This window comes from Myiozetetes cayanensis, unplaced genomic scaffold, assembly GCF_022539395.1.
Source record: "Myiozetetes cayanensis isolate MyiCay16 unplaced genomic scaffold, myiCay2020 scf31, whole genome shotgun sequence".
In the NCBI taxonomy this organism is placed as follows: domain Eukaryota; kingdom Metazoa; phylum Chordata; class Aves; order Passeriformes; family Tyrannidae; genus Myiozetetes; species Myiozetetes cayanensis.
In genome coordinates this window covers 5,949,453-5,973,201 of record NW_026087533.1, presented here as the reverse complement: position 1 = coordinate 5,973,201, position 23,749 = coordinate 5,949,453, and the positions used below count along the sequence as shown (strand labels likewise).

Here is a 23,749-nt window from a genome sequence, read left to right as displayed (position 1 = left end):
TGTGACGGGATGGGGATGGGGACACGGGACCCCCGGTGTGACGGGATGGGGATGGGGGACACGGGACCCCCGGTGTGACGGGATGGGGATGGGGGACACGGGACCCCCGGGGTGACGGGATGGGGGGACACGGGATCCCCGGGGTGACGGGATGGGGGGACACAGGATCCCCAGGGTGACAGGATGGGGGGACACGGGACCCCCGGTGTGACGGGATGGGGATGGGGACGCAGGACCCCCGGTGTGACGGGATGGGGGATGCGGGACCCCAGGGTGACAGGATGGGGGGGATACAGGACCCCGGGGTGACGGGGATGGGGGGACACGGGACCCCGGGAGTGACGGGATGGGGGGACACGGGAGGGACACGGGACCCCATGCGGTGACGGGATGGGGGACACAGGACCCCGGTGACGGGATGGGGGGACATGGGACCCCCGGGGTGACGGGATGGGGGGGGACACGGAGAGAATGGGGGTGACCCGGGAGGGGATGTGTGTGTGCGTGGGTGTGGGTGTGTAGGTGAGAGTGCACGGGGGGCGCGGAGGAGCCCAGCGTGCAAGGGTCAGGGGCTGGGGAGAGGGGCAGCGTGCGAGGAGGGGGTGAGGGCAGAGGAGAGGGCTGGTCCATGTGCAGATGAACGTGAGAGGTGGTGGTGTGTGTGTGTGTGCACGCGAGAGTTTGAGTGCGAGGGGTGTGGGAATGCAGGAATGTGCCACCCATTTGAGCGGGAAAGGGGTGGTACACGTGCGGGTAGGTGTGTCACGGGTGGGACCTGTGCAGGTGTGGGGTGTGCTGGGCGGGCGTGGGGGCGCAGCGTGCCCTGTTCCCTCAGCGCCGTCCCCCCAGCCGCCATGGAGGTGAGCCACTCGCTGACGGAGCGCACGATCGCCGAGAACAGCCTGGTGATCCTGCTGCAGGGGCTGCGGGGCCGCGTCACCACGGTGGAGCTGCGCGACGAGAGCGCGGCCGCGGGGCTGGTCACCGGCGTGGACGCCTTCATGAACGTGCGCCTGGCCGAGGTGACGCTGACGGACCGGCACGGCGCCGTGAGCCGCCTGGAGCAGCTCTTCGTCAGCGGCAGGAACGTGCGCTACGTGCACATCCCCGACGGCGTGGACATCAGGGCCACCATCGAGGAGCAGCTCCAGGCCATCCAGAGGGTGCGCTCCTTCGGGGCCCAGGACAGGGGCCGCAGGGAGTACCTTCCGGCCAAGGACAAGGGAGGGGGAAGCGCAAAGATGGGAAGCGCAAAGATGGACTCCAGTGAACCTGCCCCTTCCGTGGACTGACGCCCAGACACCCCGCGCAAGGACATCCCCCCAGGGACTCGGGGCTCTGCTGCTCCCAGGGCTGGTGCCTGCGGAGGAGCAGGGACAGTTTTTGTAATGATTGAGCCAAAATAATCCTGTTTAAAAGGCTCCTTCGTCTCTCTCTGCTCGCGTCCCTCCTCTCATGTCCAATGGGCCCTTCGGCCAGAGCTGCCATCCCGCTGCCACCCCCAGCTCGGCCCTTCCCTGCCCGCGGGGGCTCCAGCCCGGGTGCCCCAGCATGAGGGATCCCCATTCAGAGGGTTCCAGCCCGGGGTGCCCCAGCATGGGGGTTCCTCATTCAGAGGGTTCCAGCCCGGTGTACCCCAGCATGGGGGTTCCTCATTCAGAGGGTTCCAGCCCGGCATGCCCCAGCATGGGGGGGTCTGCATTTGGGGGGTTCCAGCCCGGGATGCCCCAGCATGGGGGGTCCTCATTTGGGGGTTCCAGCCCAGTGTGCCCCAGCATGGGGGGTCCCCATTCAGAGGTTCCAGCCCGGGGTACCCCAGCATGCGGGGTCCGCATTCAGAGGGTTCCAGCCCAGGGTGCCCCAGCATGGGGGGTCCCCATTCAGAGGGTTCCAGCCCGGGGTACCCCAGCATGCGGGGTCCGCATTCCGGGGGTGCCGGTCCGGGGGGCTTCTGTGGGCGTGGCCAGCGCGCCAGGCCCCGCCCCTCCGCCAATAAGCGCGTTCGAATCTCCCGCGTGCCCTCCGGTCCCTCGCGCCAATCAGCGACGGGCTCCTCGCGCCGCAGCCAATCAGCCTTCGCTGCTGCCTTCCTGCTGCGTGCGCCCCAACCAATCAGAGCCCGTCGCAAAGCCCCGGCCCGGCCTCCGCGCTCTGTCCAATCACAGCCCGGGTCTTCCCCACCGGCCAATCAGCGCCGGGACTGCCCCGGCCTGGCGGTGGCCGGCAGGGGACGGGCTGGGCTGGGCGTGGCGTCACTTCCGGTGCCAGGCGGGCCCCGGAGCGGAGCGAGGCCGGGCCGGGCCGGGCCCGGGGCCATGGGTGAGTGGGAATGGGAATGGGAACGGGAACAATGGGAACAATGGGAACAATGGGAACGGGAATGGGAACAATGGGAACAATGGGAACGGGAACAATGGGAATGGGAACAACGGGAATGCGAATGGGAACAACGGGGACGGGGCCATGGGTGAGTGAGGGGAACGGGAACAACAGGAATGGGAACAACGGGAATGGGAACGGGGCCATGGGTGAGTGAGGGGAACGGGAACGGGACCATGGGGGACTGAGGGAGTGACTGAGGGGAACAGGAACCTGCCCCAGGGGCTGAACCCGTTGAGCTCCCCGGGGGCTGAGGGATCTCCCGCACGCAGAGCCCGCTCTTGGTCCCTGCTGGTCCCTGCTGGTCTCTGCTGGTCCCTGCTGGTCTCTGCTGGTCCTTGCTGGTCCCTGGTGGTCCCTGGTGGTCTCTGCCGGTCCCTGGTGGTCCCTGCCGGTCCCTGCTCTCTCCTGTGCAGGCCCTGAGGCTGTTCGGGCTCTCCCTGGTGGGGGAGCCGTGGGGTGCCCTGGCCTGGCTGTGGGGGGATGTCCTGCACTGGGGTTGGGGGTTCAGTGCTTTGAGGAGCCTTTGAGAGCTGGAGGCGTGGGTTTCACACACCCTGCTGTGCTGGGGGTCGCGCTGCATCCTTTGGCTGTGTGTCTGTGGTGTCAGTGCCGAGGGGTCGGTCACAGCACCGTGTGCCCTAAAAGCAGAGCTCAGCTGGGGCTGATCCTCGGGATGTCCCGGAGCTGTGTCCGTGGAGCAGGCACCGAGCTGTGCTGTCCAAGGACAGGGAGCTGCTGGAGAAGTGCAGAGGAGGCACCAAGGTGATCAGAGGGCTGGAGCAGCTCTGCTGGAGGAAAGGCTGGGAGAGGTGGGATTGTTCAACCTGAAGAGAAGCTTTAGGGTGAACTAATTGTGGCCTTCTGGTGTCTGAATGAGCTGACAAGAAAGATGGAGAGAGACTATTGACGAGGGCCTGGGGTGACAGGACAAGGAGGCATGGCTTCCCACTGACAGAAGGTGGGTTTAGATTAGATATTGGGAAGAGATTCCCAAGGCACAGGTTGCTCAGAGAACCTGTGGCTGCCACATCTCTAGAAGTGTCCAAGGCCAGGTTGGATGGGGCTTGGAGCAACCTGGGCTGGTGGAAGGTGTCCCTGCCTGTGGCAGGGGGTGGAGTGGAATGGTCTTTAAGCTCCCTTCCAACCCAGACCATCCTGGGGTGCCTGAGCTGCCCACCCTGCACAGAGGGAATAAGGGGGTGTTACCAGTGCAGATATCCTGGCTGTTCCGCTGTGCCTCTCTCCTGCCCCGGAGCTCCAGCTGGAAGCTCTTGCTGGGCAGAGCTCTGTGTGCCCGTGGTCATTTCCTGCGTGAAACGCCTGTCTTTGGTGGGTGTTTTGGGTGAGCCTGTCGGTGTGTGCTGTCACACTGCAAACCCCAGCTGGCCTGGCACTGTGTGCAGGGAACTCCAATCCGCTCCTCTGCAGTCAGGGCCAGGTGAGTCACTGCTGGGAGGAGCCGGGGCCGCACCTGGCTGGGAGGTGTCAGCACGTGTGCGGGTCACACCTCGCGGGGCACAGCGCTCTGCTGCAGGGGCTGTGGCACAGCGGGGTGACACGAGCAATGAGGGACAAATAAAACCTCGGGATGCACCACACCCCTCCCCTGCTGGGGTCTGGAGGGGGAGCACAGCCTGGCACGGGAGCAGCCCGTGGCTGGGGACTGCACTGGGGCAGCGGCTCAGCCTCGGGTGCTGCAGCCACGGTTCCAGTGCTGGGAGGGTGCTGGGCTGGAGCAGGGATTTCTCCCGGGGCATGTGGCCTGTGCCGCAGCATGAAAGGGTTAAGCTGAGGTTGGTGTTTATGTAACCAAAGAGGGAACTCCCAGAGATGAGTCCTTGGCTATCTCATGTGTTGATGCATCAGAAGGGCTTGAAGAAAGCCCGGCTTGTTGCTTGCGCTGAAATTACGTACTGGAAGCCTGTGCTTCAGAGTTTCCCCGGCTGCCTGCGGGGAGCTGGGCTGGAATTTGCTTTCCCCATGTGTGGCTCGGACTGTGGAAGCCTGTTCTGTCCCTGAGGAGCTGTAGACTGGCCACAGCTGGCTGTGGGTGGAGGTAAGGTGTGCTGGGCTCCTGTACTGCCCGGTGCTGGCTGTGCCTTGCTCACGTGCCCGGGGCTCATCTGGTGGGCAGGTTGGCTGAGGAAGGAGTTTTTCTGGTGGGGGGGTTCAGTGGGGGCTGCCAGAGCCATTCCTGTCTCCCAGCTCGCAAAGCTCAGCCAGTCCTTGCTTTCCCAGGTGCTTTCTGACATGGCACAGGGGTGCCCCAGCCCCTCGTGCTGCCCAGTGCCCCGGGATTTGTCCTTCTCTGGTCAGACAGAGTCTGTGCCTGGTTTTGAGCGAACTGCTCGCTCAGGGAAGAAGTTGAATGAGTGTCCGTGCAGTTCCAAGAACCCTGTGAGTCAGGGCTCTGTTTCGGGAGCAGGCTTCCCTTCCCGGAAGGGCAGCAGAACACGGGCTGCACTGACTCATACAATGGGCTTTTTTTATTGAGACGGATATATATAGAGATACATATGTTTATTTCTCTCACAGAACGGTTCAGCTTCCAGAGCCCCGGTAACGGGAGCGTTCCTGCACAGGGAATCTCCCCCGTGCTGTGCAGAGGGAGGGGAGCAGAGCCCACCCCAGCCCGGGTGGGATAATGAGCCAGGGAAGGGCCACGGCTTCCCCTGTGCATTCCACGTTATCTTTGGGGATGGAACTGTGTCGGGAAGGCTGAGCTGGCCATGGGAGGAGGGACAGTGCAGACACGATGGGCCTGGTTTGGCGCTGAGGAGCAAAACAAAGTCCTGTGGCTGAAACTTTGAAGGACACTATGGCCAAAAAGTAACTTTTGCCTGATTAAGGGTCGTTCGTATTTTAAAATGCACGGCCTGCATAGGCTAATCAGCTTAATGAAGTACATGCTACCACATATGACTCTCACTCAACTCCCCAGGCAGGTCATGCTGTATGTGACACTGGAGGAGGAGGAGAAGGTTGGGCTGTGTATGAGGGGGGCAAAAAGTTCTCCTGGTGAGGAGGAAGAGCCAAAAGCCCTTGGGAGACAGTCAGTGGGAGACTTCCTCTCCCTGTTCCTAGGGTGGGATGATCCTGATCTCCAAGGACCAGCTGGGACACAAGGGGTGTGTTTTTGGCCAGATTTCATGCACTTAATGCAACAGGCTGCTTTCCTTGGGATGTGCCCTGCAAACATTCCCTGTAATCCCCCAGCCAGCGACTCCTCCGCAGGCCTGCCTGATCCAAGCTCCGCCTGCTCCCAGGAAAGCCCTTCCAATGGGAGCTGAGGCTCTGTCCCTGGGAGTGCTGATGACTCGGGTCTGAGCTGTCCCTGGCCAGGTTTGCCTGGGAAGGAGTGAGGCAACACTGGGACCTGCCTTCCCGTGCAGGAAGCTGGGCCGTGCTCCATCTACTGTTGTGTTCATGGAGGGTTTCTGCTCATGTCCCACACAGCTTCCCAGGAGCTGGGATTTGCTGTGAGCCAGGCTTAAACGTGAGCTTGGGTTAATCCTCACTGATAAATACTGCCCAGTGTGGTATTGGGGTGGGAGAAGATGCAGCCTGATGTTGCTCATGTGATTCCCTGTGAAGGCTGCACAGAGAGGGAACAGAGTGTGACAAAACCCTCTGGGCCAGGTCTCCAGCTCCGTCCCAAGTGCATTACTGTGGTCAGAATAACCCAGAACCGCAGCATCAAGTGCCTCTTGTTTCCTATTGCAGAGTCCTCGACCTTTTGCCCATCCAACCTTCTCCGAGGTGATGACTCCTGTCTCCTGAGACGTTGGAAAACCTAGTTTGGAGGAGGAGTAACGATACAGTTGATGCTGAACTACGTGAGTCGCTGTTTACAGTAACTCTCCTTGCGCCAGCGATTGCACAACGGGTCTATCCCAGAGTTCCTGTGCGGGGGGGTTCTCCAGTGGAAATGTTACTCACTTGTTTCCAGCAGAGATGACGATGTAGGAGGAGGGGAGGAGTTTATAAGGCACATCACATGTTGGGTCAGGGATGTGAAGGGAACAAGGAGCCTGTGGGGCTCAGGACTGTGTGCCCAGCTCTCTGGCCTGGTGACAGTGCTCTGCTGAGCTGTGAAGGCAGTGGGAGCTGGGAGTGCAGGGATGCAAAGTCTGCTGCAAGACCCCTCTCCTTATCTCCCTGGCTGTCCCTGCTCCTGGGGACAGGTGCTGCTGGGTGAATCAGTGCAGTGACATCAGCTGTGTGCATGGAAAGGGCGGGACTGCCAGAGGGGGAACTGCTCTCGGATCGAGTGCTTCATCACTCTCTTGCCTGGTGAAACACTGTGGCTCTTTTGAGACAAATAAGTGCAGCCCAAAAAATGTTTTCCACTCCACTGGAGTAACCTCTTAGGGAAGAACTCCCAGGGTTTGGTTTGAGTGAGGAAATGGAGCTGTGCTTGGTTCCTCTTCACACCCACCCCCCAAGATACCTTTAAAACGTGAGAGCACAAACACTGAACGTGATGATGTTTGTGAAAGCCTTTGAAGCTGTTTTCCAAGAGCTAGAGGTGAAGAGGTGGTGTGCTGGGAACAAAGCTTCCATTGGCTGGAGCTGGTGCATGCTGGACTCCATATTTCAGCTGCATTGGATGTAGGTAGATGGAGATGTAACTTTTTTCAAGGCTAAAAATAAATTTTTGAAAAGTCATTGTGAATTTAATTGGATCTCAGAATAACTAGCATGTTTATTTTCTATGCCCTTGTTGGGAAAGGTGAAAGATATTAATTTTTATAGTCAGTTTTGTGCATCCTTAGCTGTTTGAGGAACCAACTCAAGTCTCTGAGGGGCTTGGTGGGCGGCTGTGATGCCTTGTGGGGATCCCCCATGGAGGATCGCCCGAAAACCCCCGGCAGCAGCAGCAGCCACCCATACACAGGGATAACTTTGGCATCTTCTTTCAGAGGTTTTTTGGAATATGTTAATTTGCAAACTTGTTTTTGCTGTAAAACAAGCTTTAATTATCTTGACTTGTTCCCACTGTGTCTCTCAAACAACTGTTGTAAGAAATGTTGCTCTGAATAACGAGGCTGATTTGTGCCTGGAGTGCTCGGAGCCGCAGCCCACCCTGCTCTCTGTGTGCAGACACGAGTGGGCAGAGCCTCCAGTGCCTCTGTGGGTGAGAGCCTTCCAGCACAAACGAGGGGCAGCAGGAGGGAGGAACTCAGTGGCTCATGGGCCGTGGTGTCTCTTCCCTTTCAAGAGCCGAGGATGAAGCGGCGAGCATCGGACAGAGGAGCTGGGGAAACATCCGCCAAGGCGAAGGCTCTGTGCGCGGGCATTTCTGGGAATAACGCCAAGAGAGCAGGTCCTTTCATCCTGGGTAAGCAGGGACGGGGGCTCTGCACTTGTCAGGGGAGCTGCTGGTGGCAGAGCTGAGAACACAAGGCTCCATGGAACGAGGGAAGGCAGGTGTGGAACTTGATGTCTTTTTTTTTTTTAGTACGTTCTTAAACTTTGTTAAAGAACAAATTCCCCTGAGGGCTTTTTGGTTAAAGGTCTGGGAAGATGTTTGACCCTGCTGGCCTGGAATGTGCTGTCACATCAGCACAGGGACGATGTAATACTGCACTAGTGGCCTCTAGAAGTGGTATGTGCCAAGGCAAGGCTTCTCTGCCAGCTCTGAAGAGTTGCTAGAATAGTTGTTGTTTCAGAACTAGTTATATAAACTGTCAAAAATTGTAGACTTTACCGTGGAAATGATCAGTTGGAGCTGACTGATTTAAACTGAGAAGTAAAGACTCTTGTTAACCTGAAATTTGGGCAGATTTTGTCATGGGAGCCGTCCCTGCAGAGGTGGCAGCTGGTTCCCAGGTGTGGCAGGAGCAGTTGTTGCCATGGGTGTTGCTGTGTGGTTCAGACATGCAGAAATGAGGATTTCTGCGAACAGCTGGGCCACGTTTGGACCTTGATAAATATTTCTCCAGGGAACAAATGAAACGTTGTCCCAAAGGGTTTCAGAGTTTAAGGCCTTTGGGGTTTTTTAGCTGTCAATTTGTGGAAATGCAGTCAGGCTCCTGTGAAAAGGGAACTTGGTTTAAGCACACGTAGCAGCGTGACGCTGATGTAACCCGGGTTAGTCACTGCTGCTGGAGGGAAAACAAGTCTGTCTCTGCTTTCTGCTGTAGGTCCACGTTTAGGTAACTCCCCTGTGCCAAGTATTGTTCAGTGTTTGGCAAGAAAGGACGGGACAGATGACTTTTATCAGCTGAAGGTAAGCAAACTGCAGCTCCCAGATCTTCTGTGCAGGGAGTGGTGTGGGCTGAGCCAGTGCAGTCGGACACGGCTCAGCTGGGTCTGTGGCAAGGACATCCATGAGAGCAGTTCCATCAGCTGTTAAACACGTGGGGATGCCAGAACTGAGAGAGGGCTGGGGACATGTGGGTCTTTCTGGGAGCTGTGAAGATCTTTTCCCTTTTCCTGAAGATTCTCACCTTAGAAGAAAGGGGTGATAAAGGAATAGAAACCCAGGAGGAGCGACAGGGCAAGATGCTGCTGCACACCGAGTATTCTCTCCTGTCCCTGCTCCACAACCAGGAAGGAGTGGTCCATCACCATGGGCTCTTCCAGGTATGCTGGGCACTGTGCAGGCTGGGCAGTGCCAGGGCTGCTCGGCTCAAGGTGTCTGTGGATATGAACAGCATCAGCACTGACGTGGCACAGAGCTTCCTCTGCCTTCTGTACTCCTGTGAGGAAGAAATCCTTCCCTGGGAGGGTGGGCAGGCCCTGGTACAGGTTGCCTAGAGAAGCTGTGGCTGCTCCATCCCTGGAAGTGTCCAGGGCCAGCTTGGACGGGGCTTGGAGCAACCTGGGCTGGTGGGAGGTGTCCCTGCCCATGGCAGGGGGTGGGACTGGATGGGCTTTAATGTGCCTTCCAGCCAGTCTGGGATTCTGTTTGATTCGTGAAGCAGAGCTCCTGTATCTTTTTGAAATCCCACCTTGGGGCAAAGACCAAGCACTGTGGTTGCATTTGCGTGTTTTGAGATCCCCTGCAGTTATTTGTTCTCCCAGCTCTGTACACGTGCCCTGAGGCTGCCCTGAAGGGTTGCTGCTGTGTTTGCCTCCCCGCAGGACCGGGCTTGTGAAATTATAGAAGATCTGGAAGCCAACAGGATGGTGAGGAAGATGAAGAAGCGCATTTGCCTGGTGCTGGACTGTCTCTGTGCTCACGATTTCAGTGACAAAACGGCAGATCTGATCAATCTGCAGCATTATGTCATTAAGGAGAAGAGACTCAGCGAGCGCGAGACGGTGGTGATATTTTATGACGTGGTACGAGTGGTAGAAGCATTACACAAGGTGAGAGCTTCCTCAGCCCTTCCAGTGCTGGAGGCTGAGTTTTCCCATATTAGCATAATAGGTGCTTTCAGACTCCCCTGTGCAGGCAGTGGCCGGGTTACAGGAGATGGATGTCAGCAGTGTTCTGCATAAAACCTCGTGCCCCGAGCCCTAAAGAGCATTCCCTTCACTCCCCTCCCTGCTCCTCACGTTTCTGGATGATAAGGTGCTGTCTGTGGGCTGTGGACAGGGGCCAGCTGAGGGCAGGGCAGGGGAACCACAGCGTGGAAACCTCAGCCAGGGGAGAGCAGAGCCTGATCAAACACAGGAAACAAAAGCTGTTTCCTTTTGAAGCAAAATAAATCACAATGTAAGAATTGATTTGTGGGTTCAGAACCTCAAGCTATAAGTTTGAGATCAATGAACTAGAAACTATTGTGGTAAAAGTGGATTCTGTGGATGTTGGATTTCTTACCCAGGACACGGGGACACCTCTCCTGCAGCGCAGCATGGGTCTGGGGAGGCAATGCTCATCACAGTGCTCTTACTGAGCCTGCACACTTCAGTGTCAGGTCTCTCAAGGCTGTCTTTGTGTTCAGAGTAGCAAATTTGCTTGGTTTGTCCTGATCAAAGTGAAGTGCACAAAGTACCCAGGATGGAACCTGACCTGCAACCTTGACCTGGGTCATTTCTGAGAATGAAGTTGCCGTGATTTCTTTTTAGTGTTCTGGTCTGAGTATGGAATTTATGCTTCTAAATAGGCCTTTGCTTATGTTATACTCTTATATTTTTTGCAGAAAAATATTGTGCACAGAGACTTGAAACTAGGAAACATGGTGCTAAATAAAAGGTAAGAGTGCTGGAGAGCTGCTGTCCTGGCAGTGCTCTTGTTTCTTCCCCAAAGCAGATTTCTAATAGAAACACCACCAAAGGCAGCACTTGTTGAGCCCTCTCATGCAGGAGGGTGAGGGAAAAATACAGATCCAGCCCAAAGTTATATTAGTTCGTCTCCAAAAAGGAATTGAGCCCCACTTAGATGGTTTACTCTTCCCCCCAGCTTAGTGACCCCTTGTCAGCACTTCCTTTTGGATTCTAACTGCTGAAAACTGAATTCTGTAGTAAATGCAGAAGAAACCTTCAAGAGAAGTACTGATTTTATGTATGTTTAAAAAAAGAAGAATTATAGGTGGTGATTGGTTCTGTTCCCATCATTCGCTCTCCATTGTGCCAGAAGCATTCCCAGCCCTGCAGGCTGTCCTACAATCACAGCAGTGTTAGATCTGACTGCTGCACTGCTGTGTTTTTGCTAGCAGTAAAATATTGACTTATCTGAACAAAAGCTCTTCTGTGCAGGGTGTTTGTGTCTGAAGCAGCTCCCTCGTTCCACGGGGGGTTGGTGGAGCCTCCGTTTGTGCCGCGCCGGTGTCCGCCGGGGCTGGATGTGTGCACAGGGCAGTGGGTCATGGCCTGGCCCTGCTTGCTGGTTCCCTGGGGCTGTTCAGTGTCTTGGCTTCTGTGTTGTTTAGCTGGCACCTAGTTCAGCTCAGATATCTGCTCTGTCCTCCAGTATTACATTACTGGCTAAAAATTCTGCACTAACTTGAAGAATGAGTGGAATTCGTCCTTTTCACACTGTCTGGTTTTCTGTGGAAGGAATAAAAAGCTGGAAGGCTGGAGGTCTGCAGTCTCTGTTGTACAAAGCTTGCAGGCTCACTGGGCTCACAGCTTCTCCCTAACACTGAAAGCAAAGGGGTTTTACCTACAGAGGTTGAACTTGGTTCCCCACACACAGAACAGGTGCTGTGTGGCCACCTCTGAGTTGTTTCAAGTTGTTTCTGTAGAGCTGCTGTAACATAAATCTCTTCAGCTTGCTGCTTTGATTCTCCTCCTTGCTGAAGAGGCAGGCAAAGATTGGTGCTTTGAAGGATCCCCACAGAACTTCCCTTCTTTTGTGGGCTCAGAGTGCAGGGGAGCACCCACAGATGGGGCTGCACCCAGGGCACCAGTAACAAGGGGGAGGTATTTGGAGCTCTGTCAGCACACTGGCCAGAGTCATCCCTTGTGTTACATCTCTGGTTTTGCTTTTACTGACAAGCTTTGGTGAGGGAGGGCTGTAGCCTGTGCAGCAGTGAGTCATGGGAAGGGTGGGAGAGGCGTGAGAACCATCTCCATGGAGAGGGCCAGCCGGAGCAGGAACAAGGATCTGAGCTCACCAAGAGCCAGGTCCCTTCTCGTGCTGGGGAGTGAAGGTGGCACTGCAAGGTCCTGGCAGGCATGTCCCACCCGAGGGTCCCTCAGGCCTTGTCCCCCACGAGACATTAAAGCCTCTCAGGTTTCCCCACTAGGCAGTGCAGGAGTTGGGTGATTACAGATTAGATCAAATTTCAGGGACTGAATAAAACCGAGCAACCCTGAACATTTTAGTGTCCTGTAGAACACTTAGTCTTTTAAATCCTTAACAAATCCTGCAGCTTGTTATTCAGCCAGGGAAGTCTCCTGACAGTTGTAGCTAACACTTCTTAAACACAAGTCTGTCTGTTTTAATAACCAGCTCTCCGTTTCCAACCCACACTTGGTTCTATTTCACTTGTCTGTAAGACTGGCTGGGAAGGTTTTTTGGTTATTGTGACTGACTTAATCCATTCTCTCAGGCTCTGGTTGTGAAATACTTTTCAAGGATATAGAAATCTTCCAGACAGTGTTTTTCTGCTCACACCTTTAAGTTGTAAGTTAAAATCCAAATTATCTGATTGACGTGGGAGACTTAATGTGGCAGTAGTTTTGTAATGAGAAATGGAAAAATTCATTAATGGGAGCTGGCAGTGCCATAGGGAAGTAGGGGTGTCTTAACAGAGAAGTGTTGTGTGCCTGCAGCTCTGCCTTTTCTGTGGGAGGGCAGGCATGGGACAGCCCTTCCACTGCGTGTTTTCCCTCAGCTCCCAGGAAGTGCCCCCCAGGGCACACACCTCTGTCCTGGAGTTACCTCCCTGTGTCCGTGCTGTGTTCCCTGACACCCTGTGCTTCTCCCCAGGACTCACCGGATCACCATCACCAACTTCTGCCTGGGGAAGCACCTGGTGAGTGAGGACGACCTGCTGAAGGACCAGCGTGGCAGCCCTGCCTACATCAGCCCGGACGTGCTCAGCGGTAGGAACTGTCCCCAGCTGTTCAGTCAGCTGTGACTAAAACCACCTGTTGTGCTCCCACGTGTACCTGCCTTCATCAGGGTCCGGTTAGGAGACTTGGTCTGCTTTTCCGACTGGGAAAGTTGGAGGGAAGGAGTGAACGTGACTTTTTTTCTTAGGGCTTGTCTGGGTTTCAAAGCTAATTCAAAGCTGTTCCCTAGTAAGTCTGACTGCAGACAAGGCATTTGCTTTCCCATGTCTGCATGTTGTTTCTGAGGCTTCTCTTAAGCTGCAGGTAAATCCCTGGACCTGAGGGGCAGCCAGTCCAGATCCCACCGGGATGTCAGAGTATTCAAGCTGTGCACTAAGAGGAGCAGTTCCTGCAGCTGCTGCTCACTTCCAGCAGGAACTGGTGACCCTCTGGGCAGCTTCTGGGCCGACAGAGAGGAGTTACTTAAAAATAAAGGAATGATGATGGCAGGCCAGAGCTGTCTGGCTGGGCTGGATCCCCTCTCCAGCAGCCTGGCCTGGGCCTTGTCTCCAGCAGAGGCCTTGAGCTGAGTCTGGCACAGAACAGCATTCCCTGATGTCCTCCTGCCTTCAGCTCTTCCCAGTGCATGGGCTGTTGGAAGCAGCTGTGGTTTCTGTCTGTTCAGGAGGTTTCTCCTCCGTGAGCTGTAAGCTCTGCTCCTGTACCAGCCTTTGAGCAGGCCGTGGTGGTCCTGGTTGTCTGTGAAGTGTCCCAGGCATCATTTGGGGTGGTTTTCTTCTCACCCAGGTGAGCTGGCCTAGTGTTGAAGGGTGCACATACAGGTGGGACTGTGCCTAGGAAACCTCTCCCTCTGTAGATCAGATAGTGGGCATTAGCTCATGAGTTACCTATTCCTGGTGTCCCAGCTGTATTTCAGAAAGGCCCTCGGAGGGAGCCAGTCCTGGGACATCCAGCCCCAGTGGATTCCCCTCGAGAGGGAATCCTGTTTGTTTACAGGCAGCAGGAATCAATGTAGCTGAGCTCTTCCCTTGTGATCTGCCAGGCAGGTTGAGGTGCTTCCCTCCCGGGCAGGACTGAGCCAGGAAGGGAGCAGAGGCAGGCAGGGAGGTGGATCCCAGCTTTTTTGCAGGCCTTTCCTGTTCTGCAGGATATCCTGAGGCCCTTGTGACCAGATGGGTGACAGGAGCCAACTGCTGTGCAGGAGGTTGGAGCGGTTGTGGCTCAAGTGGTTGGAAGAGGCTGCAGGGAGCTGCTCCTTCCTGATCTGTCCGGGACTCCAGCCCAGCTGCCACCCTGTATTCCTTCTGAGGGCACTCTCGGAGGTGGAACTGGCCTGCCTGGAGGCCACAGGGCACTGAACAGGCTGTCTTGGCTGAGGTTGTTTGAGACCCTGCAAGGCACAGCCTTAGCTCAGGACTCATCCTGCACTGCCCAGCCTGGCCCTTGCTGCCGTTGCCCTGCCCCGGCTCTGGTGTCTGTGATCGGCCCTTCTCTCCAAAACGTTCTCCCAAAATGGCTCTGTCTGCAGTTCCCCTCCAAGCAGGGAGAAGTTACTTGAGGACATTCCAGGCGTCACCAGCAGCTCGGAGCATCCCTCTGTATCGCTGGTGCTCCTGTGCAGGGGAAGCTGGAACGCCTGAGGAATTAATCATTGTTGTGGGTCTCCAGGAGAAACTGTCTCTTCTGAGGGATGGCTGCTGAAATGTCACAGCAGGAAAAGTTGGAGGGGGAGGAGGGAGAGGTGCCTTTTTATGAGCATATAAAGCAAAGAATAATTAGTACAAATACCAAATGCTGCAGCAGTGACTCACTGTGTGAGTCAGAGGAAGTCGTTCCCTCAGTCCTGTGCTGTGCTGCAGCGCTGGGGTTTGGTTTGGTGACACTGGGGTTTGGTTTGGTGACCCTTGTCCATGCTGGGCTGATTGCTGTGACCGAAGGGGCTTTGAACCAACCTTTCCATCAGGTGAATCCCGGGGCTGCAGGAGCCTCGTGAATGTCTTTGTGCAGGGGAACACCCTGGGGGACGCTCAGTGAAGGGGGGCCATGCAGAGGGGACTCCAGTGCCTGCCATGTGGGGGGAGCAGGGTCCCCAGGCCTGTGCTCTGCAGGCTGTGTGTCCCCTGTGTGTCACCTGTGTGTCCCCTATGTGTCCCCTGTGTGCTCTGCAGCTCTGCAGCTCTGCAGGCTGCGTGTCCCCTGTGTGTCCCCTGTGTGCTCTGCAGCTCTGCAGCTCTGCAGGCTGCGTGTCCCCTGTGTGTCCCCTGTGTGCTCTGCAGCTCTGTAGGCCGTGTGTCCCCTGTCCAGGGCCTGTACTCTGCAGCTCTGCGTGTCCCCTGTCCCTGCAGGTCGGCCGTACCGAGGGAAGCCCAGCGACATGTGGGCGCTGGGGGTGGTGCTGTTCACGATGCTCTACGGCCAGTTCCCCTTCTACGACAGCATACCTCAGGAGCTCTTCCGCAAAATCAAGGCTGCCGAGTACACCATCCCCGAGTGAGTACAGCCTGACCCGCCCCGAGGGGGCCTCCCTGGGACAGCTGGAGCCGGAGGGGCTCCCCTCAGTGCCCCAGGGGTCGCAGCAGTCCTGAGGACGGGCTGTATGGGGTGGGCACTGAGGAGCAGCAGCACAGCTGGGACAGCTTGTGGGGAGGTGAGGGAGGTCCCGAGCTCAGCAACAGGGAATTAACCCCGGGTTAATTTGGGGCTCTCAGGGGTAGAGCAGTGGTGGCTCCTGCAGCTCCTGAGCTGTGCTCCCAGCGCATCCACCCTGCCTGCCCCGGGCTCACCGCAGGCTCTGCCCCCCAGGGACGGCCGGGTCTCGGAAAACACTGTGTGCTTGATCCGGAAACTGCTGGTCCTGGATCCGCAGCAGCGGCTGACAGCTTCTGAAGTGCTGGACTCCCTCAGCTCCATCATAGCGTCCTGGTACGTGCAAGGGGAGGCCAGGACATGCTGTCTCTGGCCACAGGCTGTGTTGTTCCAGCTGTGGTGGACTCAGCTCACCAGGAGGAGGCTCTGGGAGCTGCAGGAAGTCTTTGCATCCCACGTCTCTACCCCTGGAGAGGCCTGTGCCAATGCTGGTGGCAGCCACGGCCATCCCAGTGGGATCACCCAGGGGCCGGTGAGGGTGGTGGAGCCGGTGCCACGCTCCAGGTGCCAACGCTGTGCTCTCCCCAGGCAGTCCATGTCCTCGCTGAGTGGCCCTTTGCAAGTGGTGCCGGACATCGATGACCAAGTGGCTAATCCTGAAAACCCCCAGGAGGTAGGTTTTCCTGCTTTCCTTTCCAAGGAACTGCTTTTCCGTGCTGCTGTGCCAAGTCTGTGTGTAATGGGAAGGGATGGCAGCCCTTGTGCCCCCGAGCTGGGAAGGGGAGGGCAGGGAGGACGTGGCCGAGTCCCTCGTCACCCTGTGCAGCGGAAGGAAAGGGTGATGCTGATGGGACTGGCAGTCACATCCAGCTGGCCGAGCTGCCTGGAAGTGACTCGCTGGCCCCAGAGCCGGGGAGGGACAGCTCAGTGCACTCCCAGCAGTGCTCACTCCCTCACACAGCTGGGAATGCTGGGAGGAGGCAGCGGGGTTGGCTCCGGCTCCCGGAGAGCTCCGCCATGGGAGCAAACATCCTGTTTTCCTGCAGCGTTTCATGCTGGAGGTGCTGCCGTGGCCTGGCTGCCCGGGGACAGCCGTGCAGGATGTGCAGCAGGGATGGGGTCAGGCAGCTGCAGCCCCAGGGCCTGGCAGGGCTGGGATGAGCTGCATCAGGACACAGCCCTGTCCTGGTGGCACCGGTGGCTCACAGGGAGTCCTGCTTGTCCCGTTCCCACACGAGCACTCCCGTTATCCCGGGGTAGCCCCAGCCTGTCGGATGGACCATGGGGCTGCGGGCGTGGCTCTGACAGCTGGGTCTCTGCAGGTGAAGGTGACAGAGGAGTGCTCCCAGTACGAGTTCGAGAACTACATGAGGCAGCAGCTGCTCTTGGCTGAGGAGAAGAACACCTTGCATGAGGCCAAGAGCTTCCTGCAGAAGCGGCAGTTCGGGAACATCCCCCCGGTGCGGCGCCTGGGCCACGACGCGCAGCCCATGAACCCTTTGGACGCGGCCATCCTGGCCCAGAGGTACCTCCGGAAATAGCTCCCCACGCCCCCAGAGCACGAGCACCACCCTGCAGTCTGCCTTCACCTCGCCTGCTCCAGCCTACAGCAATACCGGTGTCCCACGGCGGGCAATAATGTAGCAATCCCGAGCTCTGTCCAGGGACACGCACTCACACCCGCTCCCGAGGGAGAAGACTTTTGGAAAAGCTAATTTTGGAAGCAGCAACCTCTCGGCATCTTCTGGAATCTGTTTTTTAAAATCGAAGCCTAGATGACTAATCTGCTTTTAATCATGACTGTAATCTACCTCTCTTGTCTTTTTAACCATGCTGTTCTCTGGATCGAGCAAAGCTTGTGGGAAAGGAGGAGACTTCCGAGGGTGAAGCTGCCGGCACAGAGCAGCCCCGTGCAGCACCCGCTCCGTGTGGTCTGAATAAGCTTGGATTTACCAGGGTTTCTCGAAAGGAAGAATTTCTTGAAACCTCCCACTTCCCTTCATCTGCATCAAATCTGTTTCTGACCTTACGTGCCACCTGGTCTGGCCGTGCTGACCAGCCCTCAGTGGCCGTGTGGCCACCGCTGTGACCAGAGAGCCATCGGGCACTCCGGCCACCACCTCGGGCAGGAGCCAAGGAGCCATCCCGGCAGCACCAGGGGTGGGATCCTGGCCCCAGCACAAAGGTTGCACAGGACTTGGCCCTCTGGGGCCTCTGCCCCCTCTCCCACCTTTCACTGATTCCTTTGGTTCATAAGAATCTATGATTTAATCTTATTTTTCAGTAGCTTGTCCCAGGTGCAGTTACAGTTGCATTAATTCTGATTTAGCGTTTTCCCCCTCAGTTGTGGTACAGATGTAATATATGAGTTATAATGTGAAAAGCTTCCCAAAGTAATCCACCTAGAGGTAGGAAGGGGCAGGCTGAAGTCTCTACTGTATTTGTTCCCAGCTTTTCTTGCCATCCCAGCCCAAAACTGGGGGCTGCCTCTGCCCTCCCGGCGTGCCAAGGTGGGGGAAGGACGTCCTGGCTTGTCACCTGGTGCCACTGGAAGAGTTTTGGCCTGTGCTGAGAACAGGAATGATTGTTTCTGAGCCTCATTTATGAACTGGATGCCTGTCTTGCCAGATGAACTGTTCTCACACAGAGCTCCCAGGGCTCACCGTGCCAGGGCTCCCGCTCGAGGCAGCGGCTCTCTGGCTGCCTCCTTCCCTGCTCCCGGCTGCTCCCAGCCCTGGCATCACCCTCCTGCCAGCCCTGGGAGCAGGGAGGGGCAGAGCTGGGGGCTGCCCTGCTTTTTGGGGCTGTCCTGCTCTTTGGGGCCACCGTGTTCTTTGGGCCCAGCCCCCCAGCACGGGGTGCGGGCAGGGAGCGAGTAGCAGATGTTTGTAGCGCGTTGTTGCCTTCTCTTGCCCCGGGCTGGGGAAGGGGACGGGGTCTAAGCTGGGCCACTGCACAGGTGGCTTTGTGGGGACGGGGATGGACCTGAAGCCTCCCCGGCCCCGTCGGGCATTACGTCCTGCCTGCGCCTCGCCAAGGCCCCGCGGGCAGGCAGGGCTTGTGAACACTAACACAGACCAGCTCCCTGCCCCGGCCCAGCTGAGCCAGTAGCCCCAGCTCTTTCGCCTTATTTATTTTGCAGATGGTGGTTCTGTCCCTGCACGCCCCAGAGTGGGCCCATCGCCCCCTGTGCCACCAGCAGCAGGGCAGGGACCCCCTGAGCACCCCACCAGGGCCCTGTTCTCTCCTCCTGGTTCTCTCCTGCCTCGCTCCCACCTCTTTATTTGTGTCTTTTTTTTTTCCCCCAAAGTTAAAGCAAAAAGCAATATTCTGGGACTCCCTGAGGCTGTGTCACACCAGGCTCCTGTGCCCTGGGCAGCACCGGTCAATCCCACTTGTGCTAAGGCAAACTGGAAGGGGGTGGTGTGGGGGCAGGACGGGGGGGCCCAGGGGCCGCGGCGGGACAGAGCCTGTTGTAAGGAAAAAAAGAAAAAGAAAAAAAAAAGAGGAAAAAAATTTGTATAAAGACGTTATTTTTGTACTACATGGGAACTGCTCCTGCATGTCGGCAATAAAACTTCATACGAGAGCCCGGCGACCCCACGGGAAGGGGTGGGAGGGGAGGGGCGTGGGGGGCTTGGGGGGCCGATGTGCTCCGGGAGCCGCAGGGGAGTGGGGCCAGACCCACGGAGCAGCCACCGTGAGTGACCCCACGGGGACCCCCAGCCCTGTCCTGCCCCAGGGCCCTCTCCGAGCCTGTCCCTCGCTGGGGTGGCCGCTGGGGACAGTGGCGGGAGGCAGAGCCTCGTGTCCCCGAGGTCCGGCCCCGGCTCCAGGGCTGGCAGGAGGGAATCCGAGCCCCTCCGACACCTCTGCCAGGGGGGTACAGGGCGAGGCGCTGCCCACGGCGTGGCCTGGCCAGGCGGGCTTGGGATGGGGCCGGGATGGGGCCGGAGCCGCCCGCGGGTCCCGGGGGAGCGGGACGAGCCCTGGCCCCGCCGAGCCCCGGCCGGGACTGCCATTGGCTCGGGGCGCGCTGACCGCCAGCCGCCTCCAAACTATTTCCTGTTGCTGCAGCGTTAATGCTAAACAGACCTTTCTCTCTCTTCCCTCGCTCCAGCCAAAGTGCAGCGGCTCCGCCGCCTTCCCAGCCCGGTGAGTACCAACCCCGCGTGGGTTCAGGGCCGAGGGCACCCCGAGGGACCCCAGGGGCACGGCGGGTGTCGGGCTCTGCCCTGTCCCTGCTCCAGGAGCTCCAGTTTGGGGGACGTGGGGCTGGGGGACACGGGAGCAGCTCAGGGACGCGTGGCTGAGTGTGCAGGGCTGGATGGAGAGCTCAGGGCGTGGGATGCAGCCAGAGAGGACGCGGAGTGTGGTACTGGCGGATACCGTGCTGAGGGACGCAGGGCTCGGCCCTTGGGGACACAGGGCTGAGTGCCTGGGGACACTTGGGGACCCCCCAGGCCCTTCATCAGCCCTGCAGTGCCGTCACCAGCACCGTTTGGGGCTCTGGGCATCCCTGGGGCCCCATGGCGGGATTGTGCCCCTCCAACCCGCAACCTTGGCGGGGCAAGGCCGGCGATGCAGCCTCGCCACGGCGAGGGCACCCACCCCTCCTGGGGACCCTGCTGACCTTGTTTTGGGGTGTCCCACTGGAGGGGCTGCCCAGCCCCGGGATGTGCTGCAGCCCCACAACTCAGGACTGTCCGGGATGGTTCTGCTGATGTGTCACATTTTCTGCATTTCTTTCCTCATTCCTCTCTCCCTGGAGCCCTTTCTGGGAAATGAGCTCGTCCCTTGTCAGGGCCAAATTGCCTCCCTCCCTGTCCATGCCCTGCCTGCTGTCCTGCCTCCCATCCTTCCCACTGTCCTGCTGCCCATCCTGCCCGCTCTCCTGGTGACCTTTGCACTGTACCTGTCCTTGTCCCTGCACTGCCGGGCCCCACGGGAAAGGGCCAAGGCTGGAGCTGGGCCAGAGCCTTGCAGGGATGAGGACAGGGACACTGACCAGAGGGGGTGTGTGGAGCACACACATACGTGTGTGTGTAGAACACGTGTGTGTGTGTGTGTGGAGCACACATATGTGTGTGTAGAACACGTGTGTGTGTGGAGCACACGTGTGTGTAGAACACGTGTGTGGAGCACACATACATGTGTGTGTAGAACACGTGTGTGTGGAGCACGTGTGTACAGCACACATATGTATGTGTGTGTAGAACACGTGTGTGCAGCGTGTGTGTGTGCAGTACATGTATGTGGGGGGGGTCACGTGTGTGCAGCACACGTGTGCATGTGTGTTTGCAGCACATGTGTGGGGGGGTTGTCACGTGTGTGTGCAGCACACGTGTGTGTGCAGCACATGTGTGGGGTGTGTGTGTGCCACGTGTGTGCGTGTGCAGCACACGTGTGTGGTGTGTGCAGCACACGTGTGTGTGTGTGTTTGTGTGTGTGTGTGTGTGTGTGCGCGCAGCACACGTGTGTGCACATGAGCACGGGCAGTTGTGTGCTGGGATCCCGCTGTGCCCCGTGAGCCACCCCAAGGCCAGGGCAGGGGCCGGAAAGCCTGGCCCGGTGCCCCAGATCCGCCTGATGCTGCGTCCAGGAGGAGCCACATCCGTCCCGGTCCCTCAGGAAGGACGGAGGGCGGTGGAGCGGGATGGCTCCAGTTCAGCATCTGTGGGATTCCAGCCCTGGATGGAGCAGCCCAGCCCAGGAATGAACCCCTGTTGAGTGAGGAGCCCCTGGGTGGGTGGGGGGACTTGCAGGAGTTCCCAGCCTCCTGCAGAGCCTCGCTCAGCCCCTGTGTCCCGCAGATGCCGAGCGTGTGCCGTCCCTGGAGCTGCTGAGACCCGCCAGGCTCAGGATGGAGAGTCGCCAGAGGGACATGGAGCTGCTCAGCAACAGCATGGCCGCCTACGCCCACATCCGAGGTGAGTTGGGACCCCAAGGCCCCCCCAGGGCCACTGCGGGCCCTCAGCAGCGCAGGCCAGTCCCTCAGCCCTCTGCTCCCCTGCAGCCAACCCCGAGAGCTTCGGGCTCTACTTCGTGCTGGGCGTGTGCTTCGGGCTGGTGCTGACCCTGTGCCTGCTGGTGCTGCGCTTGTCCTGCCGGCCCCCCCCGCGCCCCCCGGCCCGGCCCGGCCCCGCCAGCGAGGACGAGGATGAGGACGAGGACGAGGATGAAGAGGAGGACACCATTGACCGCGCGGTGTCGGAGTCGCTGCTGCCGGTGACCGAGATCCCTCTGGAGAGCCACGGCCCCGGGGACGGGGCGCTGGCCGTGAACGTGTTCGCGTCGGCGGAGGAGCTGGAGCGGGCCCAGCGGCTGGAGGAGCGCGAGCGCATCATCCGCGAGATCTGGCGCAACGGGCAGCCCGACATCCTGGGCTCCGGCACCATCGGCACCGTCGGCACCCTGGGCCGCGTCCACTACTACTGAGCGCCCTGGCACGGGGCCTGCTCCCCTGGCAGCTGATCCCAGGCCGTGCCAGGAGGGACCAGCAGGACATGGGGGCTGCTCACGGGCCCTGCCCTGGGCTGTCCCTGCAGCAGGGACAGCCGGACCACGGTGCCACAGGCACAGCCAGGGCTGGACTCTCCCGCCCCACCGCGGGACACGATGCACTTTGAGCCATTGGTACGACGGCTGGCACCAGCCAAGAGCCCCAGGACATGCAGGGACAGGGACATGGACGGGGCTGACCTTGATGGCCCATCTCAACAAGGATGGGCAGGGGTCACCCCATGGGGCAGGGCTGGGCTGTGGGTCCGTGTGAGCCCTGGGGTCCTGCCCCACAAACATGGTGCTGTTGTACACGAGCTGGAGCCCAGCGTGGTGGGGTCCTGAGTTTTGGGGGGCCTGGATGCCAGGACGGCCTCAGCCCCTCCCCGGGCCAATTCCCTCTTGGCCCCACTAAATTTAGCCGGATCCTTTCCGGCACCGCCCGCCGTGACCCAATGTCCTCCCGGCGGGACCAGGGCGGATGTTCCCGCTGGACTCTGGGATGGCCGCTGCTCCCCAGGGATGTGGCTGCTCCCACCAGGCTGAGCTGCATCCTGCCCTGCTCCCAGCCCCAGCACAGCCCCACAGGGTGCAGGGGCCCCACAGCCCCCTCCCCAGCTTTATAAAAATAGCTTCTTCCCAGGCTGGTCCCCCCTGCCGCCAGCGCCAGCAGGATCCAGATGTTTTCCAGATGTTCTTCAGTGGCTGGAGGCCAGGATGTGCTGGGCCTGGGAGTGGGGCTGGCCTGGGAAACTATGCGGGGGCTGGAGGAGGAGGAGGAGGAAGAGGAGGCCCTGTCCCAGCCTTGCTGCGGGCCCTGGTGGGACCCCCTGTGCCCAGCAGGACCTGCCCACAGGGACATGGCAGCCCCCAGCAGCTCCCTGAGGAGCCCCCACACAGAGATCCGTACCCAAAATAGTTTATTGTAAACAATTCCTATACACTCGGGCTACTGTGCCACAGGGAGCAGTACCTGGGCACAGGGTGGGCATTTTGTGCCCAGTGGGTGCAGATCCAGGCTGGGGGCAGCAGGGTTGGGGGGCACAGGGCACCATGTGCCCCCCACCTGCCCCGGGTGCAGCCCCCGCCACGCTAACAGGGCAGCCCCTTCCTCACCCGCTCGATCTCGGCCTGTGGGGAGAGGCTGTGAGTGCTGGGGGGCACAGGGGACCCCGGGACAGGGCAGCCCCTGGCAGGACTCACCTGCAGCGCCTGGCGCTGGCTCCGCTCCTGGCACAGCTCCAGCCGCAGGTCCTGCAGGTCCCGCCTGCAACGCCCGGACGGCTCAGCCGGGGCCAGCCCGGCAGGGAAGGGCCGGAGCCGCTGGGACCCCCACACCCATCCCCACTCACAGGTGCTGCACTCGCATCAGGTCCACGAGGATGTGCAGGGTCCGCACCTCGGCCTTCAGGTCCTGCAGGGCCAGCAGCCTCCCCTCCGGCCCCTCCGGCCCCTCCGCCTGCCCCGCGCTGGGGACAGGGGCACAGAGCCCGGCATGGGGCGGCCCCCAGGGCTGCTCCTCCCCACAGGGCCCCCCCGCGCTCCCCAGGACAAGGCTGGGTGGCCGCTGGCCGGGGACCCGTGGCCGTGTGGCCGTGGGGTGGCTCAGCCTGGCCGTGGTGACTGACACCGCGTTGAAGCCGTCGGCATCTGCCAAGGAAAGAGCGGGAATCGGTGCCTGGCACTGGGGGGGGGCCGACCCCCCTGCACCCACCCTGTGTGGCCACTGCACCCTACCTGGGTCACCGGTTCTGCCCCGCCCCGTGTCAGCCGTGGCGCTGGGCTGGGGGTCACCAGACCTGGGGACAGCAGAGGTGTGAAATGGCACAGCCAGTCCTGCTCCAGGGCCCAGACATGGCTGTGGGCA

General features: G+C 59.2%; 3 protein-coding genes across 3 annotated transcripts; all 3 read left to right on the top strand.

Moving 5' to 3' along the window:
- Window positions 1-617: 617 nt before the first annotated feature.
- LSM10 (LSM10, U7 small nuclear RNA associated) lies at window positions 618-1,421 on the top strand. Its single transcript, XM_050326636.1, has one exon. It carries the CDS (start codon window positions 711-713, stop codon window positions 1,290-1,292), a length of 582 nt encoding a protein of 193 aa, XP_050182593.1. The 5' UTR covers window positions 618-710; the 3' UTR covers window positions 1,293-1,421.
- An 830-nt stretch (window positions 1,422-2,251) lies between these two features.
- STK40 (serine/threonine kinase 40) lies at window positions 2,252-18,808 on the top strand. Its single transcript, XM_050326627.1, has 12 exons — window positions 2,252-2,319; window positions 6,106-6,218; window positions 7,604-7,723; window positions 8,529-8,614; window positions 8,827-8,970; window positions 9,472-9,699; window positions 10,476-10,528; window positions 12,710-12,825; window positions 15,141-15,285; window positions 15,598-15,717; window positions 15,970-16,054; window positions 16,704-18,808. The coding sequence occupies exons 3-12, from the start codon at window positions 7,612-7,614 to the stop codon at window positions 16,920-16,922; spliced, it is 1,308 nt and encodes a 435-aa protein (XP_050182584.1). The 5' UTR covers window positions 2,252-2,319; window positions 6,106-6,218; window positions 7,604-7,611; the 3' UTR covers window positions 16,923-18,808.
- Window positions 18,809-19,311: 503 nt separating this feature from the next.
- EVA1B (eva-1 homolog B) lies at window positions 19,312-22,199 on the top strand. The gene is made up of 3 exons (XM_050326635.1): window positions 19,312-19,536; window positions 21,195-21,311; window positions 21,398-22,199. Exons 1-3 carry the CDS (start codon window positions 19,464-19,466, stop codon window positions 21,817-21,819), a joined length of 612 nt encoding a protein of 203 aa, XP_050182592.1. The 5' UTR covers window positions 19,312-19,463; the 3' UTR covers window positions 21,820-22,199.
- The last annotated feature ends 1,550 nt before the right edge of the window (window positions 22,200-23,749 follow it).

Coding starts and splice junctions, on each gene's coding strand:
- STK40 (XM_050326627.1), top strand. CDS start 7,612: ATGAAGCGGCGAGCATCGGACAGAGGAGCTGGGGAAACATCCGCCAAG. Junction 12,826..15,140: donor CAGCCCGGACGTGCTCAGCG/GTAGGAACTGTC, acceptor CTGTCCCTGCAG/GTCGGCCGTACCGAGGGAAG. Junction 15,286..15,597: donor GCCGAGTACACCATCCCCGA/GTGAGTACAGCC, acceptor TCTGCCCCCCAG/GGACGGCCGGGTCTCGGAAA.
- LSM10 (XM_050326636.1), top strand. CDS start 711: ATGTGCCACCCATTTGAGCGGGAAAGGGGTGGTACACGTGCGGGTAGG.
- EVA1B (XM_050326635.1), top strand. CDS start 19,464: ATGCTAAACAGACCTTTCTCTCTCTTCCCTCGCTCCAGCCAAAGTGCA. Junction 19,537..21,194: donor TCCGCCGCCTTCCCAGCCCG/GTGAGTACCAAC, acceptor TGTGTCCCGCAG/ATGCCGAGCGTGTGCCGTCC. Junction 21,312..21,397: donor CGCCTACGCCCACATCCGAG/GTGAGTTGGGAC, acceptor GCTCCCCTGCAG/CCAACCCCGAGAGCTTCGGG.